Genomic DNA, 16,893 nt, shown 5'->3' with positions numbered 1-16,893 from the left:
AGGGTAAAAGTTGCTGTAAGAAGCGAAACAATGTCATAATGTTATGCAACGCTTTCAAGTGGTATACCATAGAATATTTTACGAGCCTCTTGAATTTCCTCGGTATATAAACGAGCCTTTAGGCCAGTGTGTATAACAAGAAAATACAAGTGACAAGTGGGATATTCCATGGTGTACCACGAGATAGCGTTACAGAACTGATTTATACCATGCCATTGTGAAGGCCTTATGCGTCCGATGGCGGGATGAGGACTGATGATGATATCGCTGACCAAGTTGTGTTCCCACGGATGCTTCTCTTACATGAGCTGTACATTACTCTACTTTAAATTTCACATATGTTGAAGATTAACAGCTCTTCCTTTACACAGCAAAAAACTAGCTGGATATATTTAGATATAGCAGAGCTTCAGGACTTCATAGTTTCCTAGGTCCTCTTGTCACAGGCTTGCGAGGAATTTGTCAGTCTATCGCGACCGAAAAGTAAAACAAAATAATTGCTAGTTTGAGTTTCGCTTGAATTGTAAGTAACGCTTGATGTTTCATCAAGGCCCAATAACTTTACGTCCGTAGATACTGCTTAGTTTTATCCTTGTATAAATCCAGTAAATTCTCAGTTGTCGATGAATGAGAGCGCCCGCCGATGCGTGTTTTGTACAGTCAGTAAACATGACAAATTGTACTTCCGCCGCACTTTCGTGTGAACGCGTATATCGAACTCAAACAATAACTATATAGTTTTAAAATACGTTTAAGATTGATAAATGTTTGAGAACATATTAAAAGCTAAGCTGAAAACATGTGAATAAAGCAGAAGTAATCAACAAAGTTACGATGACGCTTTCTTTAATCAACTTGGAATAACGATTTCGATTTTGTTGATCGAGTTATCAAAACTCCTTGTCTATTTTCATTTTCGCAGTGTAAAACTTCATTATGCTTATGTTGAAGAAACACACATGACGTTAGTAGCCTTTTTTGCGTTCGTGAAATTTGTTACAGCATCTCAGCACAAAAGATAACGAAAGAAATCTTTGTCAAGACTTGTTGACAACTGAAAACACCGACTCGCACTTGAAAGTGCACGAGCTGCACTATGCAAATGAGCTAATCGTAGGCGTCAGACTTTCCTTTCAAAACTTTCGCAAACTCACCAAACAAGCAGAAACAATAAGAAACCGTCAAAACAGGTTTTGTTTATAATGAACCATTGTCTGAGAAACTCACAAATTAACTCGATACCAGAGTAGAGAGTTTTCTTGCTATATTCTTAAATCAGAACAAACGCAGAAACATACTCGTAAGCTAACAACTAGCGCGAGCAGATCTTATTATTCATTCCCAGCGCGAAATTAAAGTCTTGTTTTCGACCCTGAAAAACCCACCTTTTCCGTTAGCTCAGAGCATAAAACTACATATAAGCGCCCTGGTTCGTATTCCCTGCCTTATTCCCTGCTATCGCTGTCAAAAATACGCAAGAGAACCTCTCAACTCTCACCATTTGATCACGCAACGTGACAACATCCACGCGAGAGCCCCCGACATGTGCGTGAATCCGCGCAGATATATGACGTCAGGATGGCGCAATCTGTTCTAAAAATAGCAAAATTGTCCCATATCATAGGTGCGCGCGAATCCCAAGAGTTACGGTCTCCGTCCCCGATTATGGCTCCTGTGAACACTGATGATGTGTAATACAGTGATTTTGTGCAGGAAGTCATGGCACACTACCTGCGTTTTAAGAGCAGATAAATGAGGTAAAAAGAACTGCAAACAGAAAAGAAAAGCCAAAAAAAATGTTAACATTGCTAGCAAAAGTTTTGATTTTGGAGAATCCGGGTATCGGTGCCCGTATTTCCCGTATGCTAAGCGGGCGCTCTACCATTTGAGCTAATCCCCCATTGTACAGATGCCTTAGCTATTGCGAGGCTATTTTGAAAAACAGGTTACCAGTTTTCGTCAAGTGTTACCGAGCATGAAAAAAGAGATTGAAATACACCACATTAACTAATTTAAAACTAGTAGTAATCAGAGATTATGAGAGTACGTTCGACGCTCTCACTTTAATATATATATACCATAAATAAATGATTTCACTAGCTGACTTTCAACTTTTTCAGCAGCAACCAAGGTTTTACAGTCAGATATGCATAGTGTCAAAGTCCATGCTAGTGAAGAGGTCACGATTTGTTGATACGTTGCGTGACGCTGCCAGTTTCTGTAGACTCTCAAGCTTCATAGAATATTTAAATTACGTACATTATTCTAAGCTAGCATTTGCAATGGCGTGTTCGTTTCGCGTGGTCGTTTATCGTAAACAAACTCCGTGCGACTAATTCGAGTATTTCCCCTGATGAATAAAGTAGTCTCATGGGTCTTGCCTTCAGAGTACTTTTCCACCGATTCCAAGCAATAAAATTTAGACCGGATAAAGACTGAGCTCTCTGTCGCGACTGGAACTAATCAACAAATGCAATCAAAATGTAGCTGTTCCCACGGTCATCATCCCAAAGCCAAGTCGTGTTAATAAACAAGGACAATTCCCTCTGAGAGCACATAATAGCGAAGCGTACGGCGACTGAATGGAGAGAAGTCAAAGAAAGATCCATCGGAAAGACGAGCTTACATGGCCTGCTCACATACTCACATGTTCGCCACATGTCTCATCACATGTCTTAGCATTAAATGGTACCAGTTTACTGGCCGTGACATGGCCCTGCAAAAATCAAGCGGGGTGGCCATTTTGGTGTCCTTACAGGAATGTGTCTTTTTCGGCCTATAACCGTGCACAGACACAGCAACTCTGAAAAGCCACAGGTCAAAATTAGGTGTGCGTTCCACTTCGTCGAAGGAAACAATTAAAAAGACTTACTGCTATTTGTAAAATTTGGAATAAAATAACTTGCCAAATACTACTTAAAAATCACTCGATCTGAATTTTGTCTTTTAGAGTGAAATAACATTATTTGGAGAATCCGGGTATCGATCCCGGTACCTCCCGCATGCAAAGCGGGCGCTCTACCATCTGGGCTAGCCCCGATTGTTACATGAAAATCAGAGTCTTAGATAAAACGAATTACTAATTTTGGAAGAATTTTTGTCATAATATTACTATTGTCATAAGATTACAACAGGAAAATAACTACTAAATAATTGAAATGGCGCAGCAAAATCTTCTATTTAATTTTGACATCCCTCAATTGTGGTTAATTTACTTGACAAGATTACTATTACTTGAGTATATTTTCATTGCCGTAAAACAGTCCATAAAGAGATCGAGACGTACAATTATAAAAAAAAAAAAACTGCAGAAGTCACATAAAGAAATGAAAAGGAATGTTTCCGGCCGGGCTCGAACCGGCGACCTTCCGCGTGTGAGGCGGACGTGATAACCACTATACTACGGAAACTACGATGAACACATTATTAAGAAACAAGGAAGCCTAACTCGTGTGTTACACCGCGATAAAACACGATGGGCATTTGAGAACACGAGGGAAAAGTAGAAATGTAGATTTCTCGAGTGGTCTCAATTGTGCAGAGTGTTTTATCACATTGTAATACACGGCTTAGGCTTTTTCATTTGCTTAGTGATATAGATTTTACATGCGAGAAACAATAAAACATGCTTTTTCTATTCTTTATACTCTGATCTCCAGAGTAAAAAGCATGGGTTTTTGACTAATCAGAGCGTGCGCAGGGTCCTATCTACATTATAATGGTCATTAATTCGCAAGTTACGTTCCATATAATTCTTGAAATTTTTCAGTCGACTCTGGCGTAATCTTAAAAGTTAATCCATCGGATAACACAACCAAAAAAAATCCTAGGGGTACAACATGTGCAGCTTCGTTGAGCAATTTTCAAAAGTAATAACAAATTAAAAAGTGCAACATCTGTAAGGCACCGATGGGATTTGAACCCATGACCTCCTGTTTACTAGACAGGCGCTCTAACCAACTGAGCTACGGCGCCCTACATTAGATAACCTCGTGTATTACTGTTTATTTGTTAATGTTTTAAAACTAAAAAGAAAAAATATTTTAAAAAAACATTGTTTATACAAGTAGTACTAGGTTGGTCACATGTCCACTTTCACGCTTGGTAATTTCCAGCAGTACTAAGATAGCTCAATACTTAGGGTGTTCAGCCTCAAAAGGTCCACAGCGGGAGCTTTTCTGTACCTTTTAGCGTATTGAGCCAAAAAAATATGACAGGAGATAATGTGTCGTTTTAGAATTGGTACCTCTTAGGGGTCCCTCGGGGACCACCTGGGCTTTGATTGGGCGTTTGAAAGGCGGGCTCCGAAAAGTCCCAGAGGTCAAAGTCTAAAAATAAAAAGATACTAGAAAGGGTTGAATCCTAGGGTTGGTATGGGAGATGGACGCTCCGTGTCATGAGCTCCTGATCTTGCTTTATTGACGGGACGCGGAAAATCAATCAGCGGAGTTGGACTGGTAACTACAAGACTGCACAGAACAATAATCATAATAATACATGTTTAGTAGGGCGCATACTTCATCAAAGGTGTTCTTCATTGGGGCCCTGCAACTGTTCTCAGATGAGTTTACACATTGTGCAACAACATTTACACGAATGTCAACATGGAAAAACATAGTATTAATTCCAATTTGCAGGCAAAGATGGGACATTCACTCGATGTTTCCCTCGCTCGTTATCTTCCTGTTAGACTTTCAGTGAATCCGCTGACCAATTTAAATTGCTAAACTAGTAGTAATCAAAGATTATGAGAGTGCGTTCGACTCGGACGCCTTCACTTTAATATATATACCTTAAATAAATGGTTTCACTAACTAACTTTCAACCTCTGTCTATTGCTAAAATCAACGTTTTTCATCGACAACCGAGGTTTCACAGACAGATATATCATAGTGTCAAAGTCCTTGCTTGTACTAACTATAATTTCTTGATTCGTTGCGTGACAGCGCCAGTTTCCGTAGACTCAAATTTTGTGCTTCATATTCTCACATTAACTGGTAACGTTTAAGCGTAATGGTTAATTTGAAAATGTGTATTTTATATACATTATTCTAAGCTGGAAGCACAAATATAAGCAAGCATTTGCAATCGTGTGCCCGCTTATCGTCAGCGTAAACAAACCCCGTGCGACTGATTCGAGTATTTCTCCTGATGAATAAAGTAAACAGTATTTACATAATTTGCCGTTCCTCGGTTCAGGCACACTCTTAAGAATCTTTCCCCGCCCATTCCAAACAATATTTGACCGGATAAAGATTGAGCTACATGTATCTGTCGCGACCGGAACTAATCAACAAACGCAATCAAAATATAGCTGGTTTCCCACAATTAACATTCCAAACATACAAAATAAACAAGGACAATGCCCTCATATTTCGATAAATGCTACCATTGAAGCGTTTATATTCACTAAGATCCAACGCTGAGAGCACAAAATGGCGAAGCTCACAGCGCCTGAATGGAAAGAAGTCAAAGAAAACAGCGCAAAGTCGAGCTCGCATGGCCTGCCTCCATGCTCATATGTTCGCCACATGTCTTATCACATGTAATCACATGTCTCAGTATTAAACGGCACCAGTTTACTGGCCGTGACATGTCCCTGTAAAAATTAAGCGGGGTGGCCATTTTGGTGTCCTTACAGGAATGTGGAGTTTTTCTGCATATAACCGTGCACAAGGCAACCAACTCTGGAAAGCCACAGGCCAAAATTAGGTTTGCGTTCTTCGAACGCAAATACTTTACACCCTCAAAGATGTTCCCATCATGCTTTACAATAATAGAGGTTAAAGTTATGGGTTGTTTGGTATGGATTGGGTCGATGTCATCATCTTCCTGTTTCGCCAAATCTTATCAGCAAAACGTATAAAAGAAATTGATTAATTACTCCATTTAAAATACCCTGGAACACAACAAAGAGAATAGAAAAGTATAAAACGATGATTTTGTCGTTGGAGAATATGAAAGTTGAAATTGACATTTGACACAAAAATTCTAGTCAACCGTCAACTAATTGCCAATAGATTTTTGGTTTCTCCGACTAGAACTCGTACATTTTTGGTTACCAACCCACTAACAATCAATAACATAAGCTTCATTAAGATCATAGCTCGCTACCGTTATTTAAGGTATCGATCCTAATATGAAATTGCTAAAGGATAAAAGATTGATGGAGCTCGGTTACGTCAACACCTTTCGTTTTTTTCCTTTTGTTTTGTTTTCGCTGACCGAAAATTTTGTAAGAGCTGGCTAGAGTTGGGTAGCAAGATATAGTCTCATAGAAAAAAAAATCATATGTTTCCGGCCGAGCTCGAACCGGCGACCTTCCGCGTGTTAAGCGGACGTGATAACCAATACACTACGGAAACCGGCTACGAATGAAAGCTGCCATACTCTGTGGTGTGCTAATCTGGAACTGGTGCTTTCTAGTTTTTTGATCAGGAAGACAGAAAAAAATAAGTCTACGAAGTACAGCAAACAGTTGAACATTTGCATACTTCTCACGATGCTCAAAACTGAAGTTTTTCAAAAACGATGCTATCCTTGTTTTAGCGATAGGCAGAGGTCTCAATGGGGTTAACCGTCAAATAACCAAAACATTAACTGTCAACCGTCAAAACCGCAATATTTTTACCGTCAACCGTCAAATGAGCAAGCCAATATTAGCCGTCAAATGCCTCAGATATCTTTAATTAAGAACTAAACGATTGTCTAGGGGCAAGGTATGCTGTTTATAAAAGAACGTTTTAATATATCACAAAAAGTATGCTTATGTTCAAGTCCTTCAACTTCTAGTCACGGGAGCAGGCGATTAATGCGCGCGGCGGTAATAAAGGTGATGTAATTACGTTAATAAGACAAACATTTGAAGACTAAATACGTAATATTGAATGCACAAATTATAGTACTAATTGGATCATTCAAATATGGACAAATTTTTACCCTTTTATGAAAAATTAGAGCCAAATTTGCTTCAACTGTAAAAAAAGCCAATAATGATAACGATCACGATAACAACGGTTTAGTTACATCACATCTGCGCAGGGTTTTTTTGTTTGAATAGACCTTCTTACATGCAATACAACTAACAATTACGCTAACAGGAAGGATGGATGGAGTCCTGACGCTAACTATATAGAAAATAATTATCAAAAGAAAATGAACCGTCCTCGAGTGGGCTTGAATCACCAACCTTTCGGTTAACAGCCGAACGCGCTAGCCGATTGCGCCACGGAGACTTCCATGGAGGGAGTTTGTACGATTTTTATCAAATTGAATAGTGTGGATGAAGTTTTAACTAGTACATTACTGTATAAAAATACTGTAGTTGTGGTCAGGCATAGTAATAAAATCTTAAAAGTTGTTGTCACTGACTTAAAAATCTTAAAATAGACGTTTCGGCTAAAATGCTATAACCTTCTTCAGTGATGAAATGAATGTTAACGGCGTCTAAATATAAATGAGATGTTTATAAAAATGTGAGGAACTCGCTAGGGATTAATTTAGCATTTTATAAATGTCTGGAATATGCGCGTGGTCATTAATTGAGTTCGGTTCGCGAATGGAATGCCACGCTTCCAAGAACAATCCACGCGACCACAAGGGACAGCGGTCAATGACCTTGACATTATTAAAATCAAATTCGTGGTTGTTTTTCATAGAGTGTTGCGCCAAAAGAGAAATCTTGTCACATGTGAGGACGGCTCTTTTGTGTTCTTTTGTTCTGGATCTCAGTGCTCTGGATGTTTGACCGATGTAAAGTTTTTCACAGTTTTTACAATTGATTTTATACACGACACCAGTTGACAGGTCTTGATCGAATTTGTCCTTCGATTTCTTCAGGATCGAACCAACCGTCTTGACGGGTTTATGAGCAACGTTTACGTCGAATTGTCCCAAAGTTCTTGCAATTTTTTTTCAGAGATTCCTTGAAAATATGGCAAAGTAACAAAGCCTCTGTGGCTTTGTGGCTGATTATTTTGGGGCTGATTCTATGCTTTAGGTGGTTTGGTTCTTTGGCAGCTTTTTAAGTATTGGTCCGTGTAACCATTGGTTTTGAGTGCGTCCACCACGTGTTGTACTTCGGACTTTTTGTCTTCGTCAGTCGACGGAATATTCTTTGCTCTGTCAAGAAGGGTTCTGGCCACTGAGCGTTTGTGTTGCAAAGGGTGGTGGGAGTTGAAATGGAGACACTTGTCGGTATGGGTTGCTTTTCTGTAAACACTGGTTTTAATTGATCCATCAGTATTTCTAGTTGTCTTCGTGTCGACGAATACGATGGATCTATCACTCTCTTCTTCGACTGTGAATTTGATGTGCTGGTTGATCGAGTTGAGATGGGAGTGAAATTCAGTGAGATGCTCACGGGCGAGGCAAACATGGCTATCATCGACATATCTGTACCACTACTTAGGGGGGTGTGGTGCAGTACTTAACGCTCTCTCTTCGACGTGTTCCATCACCAAATTTGCCAAGATGGCGCTTACAGGTAAACCCATGGGACAGCCGAATATTTGTTTGTAGAAAACGCCACCAAAGACAAAGTAGTTGTTGTCAAGCACGAATTCGAGCAACTTCACGATGTTGTCCACGGACATATTGGCTCTTTCGGGGATGGTCGAATCGGACTCGTCTGGCCTTAGTCACCTCGAGTGCCAGTGCCGTGGGGATAGATGTGAAAAGCGATACAACATCAAAAGACACCATGATCTCATGCGGTTCGACTATTTTAAGATTTTTAAGTCAGTGACAACAACTTTTAAGATTTTATTACATTACTGTATCTTGCTCGAAAGACATGAAAAGCGAAAAACCAGGGAAGCTGGATGGTAACTGGAGGGTAACTAGTGTTATTTCGTACTAGTTCAACAGAGAGAAGTAGGTTAGGACCTTTATCAAATAGCCTTTATCAAATTGGCCTGTTGATCTAGTGGCATGATTCTCGCTTAGGGTGCGAGAGGTCCCGGGTTCGACTCCCGGACGGGCCCCATGTTTACTATATTGTCAAAAAAATTTTACAAGTCGTAACAGTATCCATTTTTATGGCTTTTTTTTATCGCTGCTTATTGCATTTAAAGAACTGAGCGAACGAGCGAAAGAAGGAAAGCGAAGAAAGTAAGCGAAAAAGATACTTTATTCGCACGCGAAAGCTAGGCCTTGCGTTGAACTGTGAAACTCTCCCTTTAATCTGTTTCATTACGATATACAAAGCCTTCTTTGAACGTTTTTAATAAATATCTGTTGCCATGAAAATGTCTTTTTTAAATCAGGAAGGAAACAGTTCCCGCGCAAAGAAAGCAAAATGAGAAACACAAATTTGGCTTGCTTTGGTTTGGGTGCAGTCCTTATCAATACAGAAAAGGGAGTTTTTAAACTGCTTTTAAAGAAAGCACTATAAAAATGATAATAGAGATGTCGTTGGTTGTCCTATTACTGAAGTAAAAAGCTGCGCATGGTTAGGCCCGGTTTTCACTAGCAACACAAGCACAAGCGCAAGTACGAAGGCAAGCATCAGGGATGACCCAAGTAAAAACGCAATTCAACGCAAACACAAGCACAAGGAAAATCATTTGAACTTTCCGCCATTTTGAAAAACTGTTTAGGCGTGAGGTGATCTGGATCCAGTGTTTTCATTGGGCAAACATAACCACGTGTAGTTAATATCCTTGGCTTGTGCTTTCCCTTGTGCATATGCCTGCGTTAAGGCCGTTTTGATGGTGAAATAAGAATTATTGTGTTTCCACTTGTGCTTGCGCTTGTACTTGCGTCACTAACGAAAACCAGCCTTTACTGCACGTGTGACTCTCTTGTCACCCTGTTTCCAGAGCAGGAATTAAAGGATTGAAAATTAACGGAAGGCAACGATAGATTTGCTAAGAATCTGGAATGACTGAATAAATAATCATTAATTATTAAACACGATGGAATTTAAGCCATAATGTTGTGGGTTCATGTCCATGTCGCGATAAGAAAACCCATCTAAAAATTTTCCAAAAAAATCCACTTTGGGGAACGAGATGACGACGGGTGCATTTACCAATAATTCTTAGCGTCAAAATCCCTAAAAAACGCTCATGAAAAACGCGCAGAAAACTTCCTAAAGCTTTAAACCTAGCGTACACAATTAATGTAATACAGCGACAATATTGCAAAGATATGATTTTACGCCTACTTTGATAATCCATTTACGCAATGCATTGTGGTAAAATGTACAGCCGCCATTTTTTCCCACTGTGGATTTTGGCCCGCTGTTACAGACGCCATGACAACTTGTGTCGAAGAAGCCGTACTTAGGTTCCGCCACTAGTGAGTCAGCTCATCTTAAAGGTTTAAGAAAATAATAATCGCATTCAATAAATTTATTTTAATGAAAATCTGCTTAACATTGAGAATATTGTGCATTCACGGTTTCCTACGGAAATTTCAATGCACGTTTTAAGCTATAACAATGAAAAACAAATATCCAATGACAAAATTGAGAATCCGAATAACAGTCAGTACTGATGATGAGTAATACAGTAATTTTGTGCAGGAAGTTATGGGACACTACCTGCTTTTTATGAGCAGATAAATGAGGAAAAAGAACTGCAAACAGAAAAGACAAAAAAACAACAAAAGAAAAATGTTAACATGGGTAGCAAAAATCGTGAACTTGGAGAATCCGGGTATCGATCCCGGTACTTCCCGCATGCGAAGCGGGCGCTCTACCATTTGAGCTAATCCCCCATTGTATAGATGCCTTAGCTATTACGAGGCTATTTTGAAAAATAGGTTACCAGTTTTCGTCAGGTGTTACCGAAAATGAAAAAGGAGATTTAAATACACCACATTAACTAATTTTGAACAATAAAAAAAGACTTACTCCTATTTGTAAAATTTTGAAGAAAATAACTTGCCAAATAATATTAAAAAATCAGTGTTGATCTGAACTTTGTCCTTTGAAGCAAAATAATATTATATGGAAAATCCGGGCATCGATCCCGGTACCGCCCACATGCAAAGCGAGCGCTCTACCATTCGAGCTAATCCCCCGGTTGTTATATGAAAAACAGAGTTTTAGATAAAACAAATTACTAGTTTTGGAAGAATATTTGGACATTTTGAGAATATTTGGTACAAGCTATTGTCATAATATTACAACAGAAAAATAATTGCTTAATAATTTAAATGATGCAGCAAAGTCTGCTATTATATTATTTTGACATCCCTCGATTATGATTAATTTACTTTTCAAGCTTACTATTACTTGAGTGTCATTACTCTTAAAATACAAGGTGCCATAAAACAGTTCATAAAGAAATCGAGACATGGAATCATAAAAATGCAACTGCAGAAGTCAAATAAATAAATGAAAAAGAATGTTTCCGGCCGGGCTCGAACCGGCGACCTTCCGCGTGTGAGGCGGACGTGATAGCCACTACACTACGGAAACCTCGGTGAATCTCTAGTGATCTTAAAACGAAGCATTTCTAAACCACGTTAACGTGGCACTATGATCAAATTTTACTCCTTGAATTTTTGGTGAATCACATGGAATTCCACGAAATATTAAAAACGCCGTTTGCCGCTTGCAAATATCTACATTAGTTCCGGAGATATTTAAGTTTGAACTAGACACATGACTGCGTGATCTCGGACTTTTTTCCAACATCTTGCTATGTAAAAGTCGAACGCTACAGAAGTCGTCTTTAAGCAACGTGAAAATCTCAGTTATTTGACAGCAGATTTGTTGGCCCTGTATCAGGTGACGTCAGAAAATGTAAAGATAATGTTTGTCAAATATTAAATTGCCAGCAGTATCTCTTTATCACGTTGTATAGTTCATGTGTAAATAATGTTTTTCTTAAAAAAAGATAAAAAAGACCTTACCAGAACGAAAAGCATGAGCGCGGAATTGTTGGTGTAGAAGGCAGTGCGCGGAAGCAAGGAAATCTTCATATTATTGACATTAATGGTTTTATTAAGACAAGTTTTCTAAATAATTTGAATATGGCTCTTACAAAGACTTTCATTAATTCAATCTGTAATTATTGTCCAGACCCTATATAATACGGTCTTAAGATAAGGGATATTTTTAACGATATGAATATTGTTCAAATTCTATTGGATCTAATGTGACAAATGGTAACAAATCTCAACAACAAATATTTTCCGTACTCTACAGTATCATGCGCTTATAAGATATTTTATACATTATAATGTAATCTTCATCTCTTCAATAAACAGCAATTGATCAGTGATAGAGTCCTCATCCATTGTTAGGATTTCGGCATTGAGGATTTTTGCTAGTGATTCATCGCCGAACTTGATGGTAAGTTCCTCATCATTACTAAGTTTGACTTCCACTTTTAGGGTGAGACCATATTTACATTTATCTGCTCTCATGCTCCCACACTTTTGGCAGTTGACCACCCGAGAAGAGCAATCTTGAACCTTACGGTCGCATTTTAGGCACTTCCGAAATTTGTCGCTGCTCTGGACTCGTAGAACTTCCTTTATGTTACCGTTGCAAGGTCGGGTTCATTTTCGTCTAGCTTGCTTGATACTAGAGAGATGTCTGAAAGAGTTTCGTCGGTGGTCTCAGTCACAGTTGTTTTAACTATAGTGCTGAGTTTTTTGGTACGTGACCAAACACGCACTTGGACTGGTGCTACAATGTAGATGGATCCAAGTTTGAATGTTGCGATATTGTTCTCCCATATATCTAATGGCATGGTTGTGGTGTTGTCTGCAATCAGTGCTTGGCAGAGTCTCAGTTTCTTTGATCCGACGATTGTGGTATCTTTTATTTGTGTAATCTTTCCTTTGATGGTAACAGTGTCCCATTGATTATGTTTGTTAAGTACGTCGATAATCGGGACTGGTGTTGTGCCCTCGCGCTGCGCCAAGTCTGCGTATTGGAAGTCGTATTTACTTGGCTTTGGAGTGGTGACTAAGGTCATGTCATTTATGACAATTTTTTTGCCGTCCGCGGTGTACGTAATGTTCTGAAATTTCACTGGTGTCCTGGTTTCCAAACTCTCTTCCAAGAACTTACTCTTTTGAGTTGAATACAGGAGGGCTTCACGATGTTGAGTACTCGATGTTTGCAGCGTCAGCGAATGGTACTCGATCGTGCGGGATTTATTCTTCTTGATCGGCGATAATTCGTGAACATATCCGATCACGGACTCTGATTTTCTCTTTGAAGGCGATTTTCTAGGGCTGTATGCCGTTTTGTTGATGACTTTGACACAGAAATAGAGCTTCGGATAATATTCGCAGTCACCAGCGAGACCTTAACACCATCCGCCATTACTCGCCCATGTGCTTCAGTAGCGTACACTACGCATGCGCACTATACAGATTCTACGCATGCGCCGTAACCTCGACGGCGATTTGTGACTGAACGCAAAAAAAAAAAAAAAAAAAAAAAAACGAAGCCGAATTTATACCTCGGGCGTTTCCTTCGGAAAGCCCGAGTAAAAATGTGTAGAATATGCAAATTAAAGACAGCTCAATATTATATGGAATATATAAACAGAGCTGTCTTGGTCAATTTGCAGCGGAAACCATTGAACCATTGTTCCCAGGGGAACTAACTGTTTTCCATTCCCCTCCAATCTGATTCAAATATTTTAGGGATTTTCAGCTCGAAAAACATTAAACAAGGCCACAAACACCACCTAACATATTTATATGTTTGCTGGATCATGCAGATGAGGCACCACTGGCAAATATCAAAATGGAACGCCAAAGGTGGCCAGAAAAGCTTTCAATATCGAGGAGGTCTGGACCCTAGCATGTTCCCATGGTAACATAACTGTTTAGCTTATATTGTGGAGCACATCTAGTAGAATCTTGCCGCAAAGAATCAAAGATTTCTGATACAAATTGGCTGAGATATCTTTTTCATGAAATTTGATCAAAATTTGGTGGAGTTTATGACGTCATCACTTGAAATTTGCATATTTTAAAATCTTGAATATCTCTGGAACGAAAGGAGATCTCTGAAATAGTAAACAAGGTTTTTCTTCTCGTACAGTCTACTTTTTTGTGCTTTAAAATGGCTTAGATAGGAAAGATGCGAATTTCATGATATATAGTAGCACTTTAAATGAACCGTCATGTAATTTTTCAGTCGACCCCTGCGTGGACCTTAAAAATAAAACTCTTATTGGATAACACAACCTTACAAAAATTCCCTGTTAAACAATATGTGAAGCTTCGATGAGCAAAAGTAATGAAAAAGTATTGAGAATTAAAAAGTTTGACCCCTCTAAGGCACCGATGGGATTTGAACCCATGACCTCCTGTTTACAAGACAGGCGCTCTTACCAACTGAGCTACGGTGCCCTACATGTGAGGGAGAGAGACTTCATGGATTCGAGAAAGAAACATCTGGTAGGCAGGAAAGAGAATTGTGTTTTCTTCATAATAGAATTATTGTTAAAATTAAGAAGTGTGTGTGTTTTTCTTCTCATTATGTGGGTGTAATGATTGTGTTTCTATGTCTGTTTCATTGCTTGGCTTTTTTTTTTGCATTCTGATCAGATAAGGGGTAAAATTGGTTTTATTTTTTTCAGACATTTGACCAACTGATAACAATCGTTCGCTTGTTGATAGTCATGATTTTGTGACGTGTGTCAATCAAGACGGGCATGTTCTTTTTTTTTTCTTTTTTCATCTTGTAGCTTGTACCGAGAAAGCAACAAATTTATTTGCGCTTTTGAAATATGTAATTTCTGACGATCGAGGGACGAATTAGTCAGAGATTACTACTCTGACAGCATGATGGAGAGGCTCGCGGGGTGTCCTGGGATGTTTAAGGACATTTTTGCCTTTGGCGGGAGATTTACGTCATTCTTGATCAGTCAGTCTTCGTGTTCGTCCAAAATGTTATTAAGCTTTGTTTTAACAGCGTCTTGTAAAATGTTCTAGCTTATTGATTTGTACCAGGAGCCATAATCGGGGACGGAGACCGTAACCGCGCAACATTTCTAGTACTGGGGCTGTCCCTATGATATGGCAAGATTTTTTCTATTTTTAGAAAAAATTGCGCCATCATGTGCGACACACGCGTGTACAATGCTGCGAGGATTTTTGCGGATGTAGCGCGGGGAAATGGCGTCCGAAATTCCCGAAATGTTTGATGCCTTAATTTTGGCCCACATATCAATACGTTCATGTCTGTTGGGAGTTTACTTCAGTATTTTCGTCGCAAGATGCTCCAGTTTAAGTGAAGGAAGACAGTGTCGAATTTAGTTATGTGCCGCTTTATATCACTGACCAGGTTGTGTTCCTCAGCTTCTTTTACAAGGGCTCCACATCACTCCACTCTAAGTTTTACATATGTTGAAGATTGACAGCTTTTCCAAAACACCGCAAAAAAAACTAGTTGGATATATTTGGATATAGCACCGTTTCAGGACTTCAAAGTTTCCCTCCTCTTGTCACACGCTTGCGAAGATTTCGCCAGAGTAAAAGAAAAGAGAGTAAAGAGAAGAGTAAAAAAAAAATAATAATAACAATTGCAAGTTTGAATTTCGCCTGAATTGTAAGCAACGCTTGATGCTTTATCAAGGCCTAATAAGTGACAATAAAGTTTATTTCTGTAGATGCTGCTCAGTTTTGTTTGTGTAAAAACCCAATAAATTGTCTGTCGTCCATGAATAAGAGCGACCGCCGATGCGTGTTTTGTACAGTCAGTAAAACATGACAAATTGGACTTCACCACTTTCGTGTGAAAACGTACATGGAACTCATATAATATCTCTAATTTCTAAATACGTTTAAGGTTGATAAATGTTTCAGAACGTATGAAAAGCTTAGCTGAAAATATGTGAATACCGCAGAAATAATCAGCAAAGTTACGATGACGCTTTCTTTAATTAACTGGAATAACGATTTCGATTTTGTTGGTTGAGTTATCAAAACTCCTTGTCTATTTTATTTTCGCAGTGTAAAATTTCACTATGTTAAAGAAACACACATGATATTAGCAGCCTTTTGGCGTTGGTGAAAATTGTTGCAACATCTCAGCACAAAACACAACGAAAGAAATTTTTGTCAAGATTTGTTGACAACTGAAAACACCGACCTCGGACTTGAAAGTGCATGCGCTGCACTATGCAAATGAGCTAATTGTACGCCTCAGACTTGCCTTTCAAAAACTTTCGCAAACTCGCCAAACAAACGGAAACAATATGATTAAGTATTGTTTGGGAAACTCACAAATTAACTCGATACCAGAGTAAAGAGTTTTCTTACACAACTTTTCTTTACAGAACAAACGCAAAAGATTACGCGTACAACTAGCGCGACCAGATATTATTCATTTACAGCGCGAAATTGAAGTAATGTTTTGGACCCTGCAAAACTCACCTTTTCCATTAGCTCAGAGCATAACACTAAATATAAGAGCCCTGGTTCTTATTCCCTGCCTTATTCCTTGTCATCGCTGTGAAAAATCTGCAAGAGAATCTCGCAACTCTCACCATTTGATCACTCAACGTGACAACATCCACGCGAGAGTCCCTGACATGTGCGTGGATCCGCGCGGATATATGACATCAGGACGGCGCAATTTGTTCTAAAAATAGAAAAATAGTCCCATATCATAGGTGCGCGCGGATCCAAAGACTTACGGTCTCCGTGCCCGATTATGGCTCCTGCTACAACACAACACAGAACAGGTATTAAAACACCAGCTGAGTAAAGGGAGTGGCAGATTAAACGATTTGTCTAAAGAGTTTACTATATGTCTGGCTTGTTGGTCTAGTGGCATGATTCTCGCTTTGGGTGCGAGAGGTCCCGGGTTCGACTCCAGGACAGGCCCATATCAATTGTTTTTCTTTTCAAATAATAATTAAAATAATCATAACAATAATTTTTTAGCAAACTAGTATTTTCCAAATT

General features: G+C 39.0%; 1 protein-coding gene and 7 non-coding genes across 8 annotated transcripts; 2 read left to right on the top strand and 6 right to left on the bottom strand.

The window, feature by feature from the left end:
* Positions 1–3,337: 3,337 nt before the first annotated feature.
* Positions 3,338–3,410, bottom strand: Trnav-cac (transfer RNA valine (anticodon CAC)). Its single transcript has one exon. It is a non-coding gene; the product is annotated as a tRNA-Val (tRNA).
* A 491-nt stretch (positions 3,411–3,901) lies between these two features.
* Trnat-agu (transfer RNA threonine (anticodon AGU)) lies at positions 3,902–3,975 on the bottom strand. The gene has a single exon. It is a non-coding gene; the product is annotated as a tRNA-Thr (tRNA).
* Positions 3,976–6,292: 2,317 nt separating this feature from the next.
* Trnav-aac (transfer RNA valine (anticodon AAC)) lies at positions 6,293–6,365 on the bottom strand. Its single transcript has one exon. It is a non-coding gene; the product is annotated as a tRNA-Val (tRNA).
* A 2,547-nt stretch (positions 6,366–8,912) lies between these two features.
* Positions 8,913–8,984, top strand: Trnap-agg (transfer RNA proline (anticodon AGG)). The gene has a single exon. It is a non-coding gene; the product is annotated as a tRNA-Pro (tRNA).
* Positions 8,985–11,355: 2,371 nt separating this feature from the next.
* On the bottom strand, positions 11,356–11,428 carry Trnav-cac (transfer RNA valine (anticodon CAC)). Its single transcript has one exon. It is a non-coding gene; the product is annotated as a tRNA-Val (tRNA).
* A 463-nt stretch (positions 11,429–11,891) lies between these two features.
* On the bottom strand, positions 11,892–15,517 carry LOC145497989 (uncharacterized). The gene is made up of 2 exons (XM_081477860.1): positions 13,274–15,517; positions 11,892–13,241 (listed from the first exon to the last, which is right to left on the bottom strand). The coding sequence occupies exons 1-2, from the start codon at positions 13,289–13,291 to the stop codon at positions 12,492–12,494; spliced, it is 768 nt and encodes a 255-aa protein (XP_081333986.1). The 5' UTR covers positions 13,292–15,517; the 3' UTR covers positions 11,892–12,491.
* Trnat-ugu (transfer RNA threonine (anticodon UGU)) lies at positions 14,258–14,331 on the bottom strand. Its single transcript has one exon. It is a non-coding gene; the product is annotated as a tRNA-Thr (tRNA).
* Positions 15,518–16,741: 1,224 nt separating the features above from the next.
* On the top strand, positions 16,742–16,813 carry Trnap-ugg (transfer RNA proline (anticodon UGG)). Its single transcript has one exon. It is a non-coding gene; the product is annotated as a tRNA-Pro (tRNA).
* Positions 16,814–16,893: the final 80 nt, after the last annotated feature.

This window comes from Orbicella franksi, chromosome 9 (genome assembly GCF_964199315.1).
Source record: "Orbicella franksi chromosome 9, jaOrbFran1.1, whole genome shotgun sequence".
Taxonomy (NCBI): Eukaryota; Metazoa; Cnidaria; class Anthozoa; order Scleractinia; family Merulinidae; genus Orbicella; species Orbicella franksi.
Note: the sequence above shows the minus strand (reverse complement) of the source record. Positions and strands in the feature narration are given on the sequence as shown.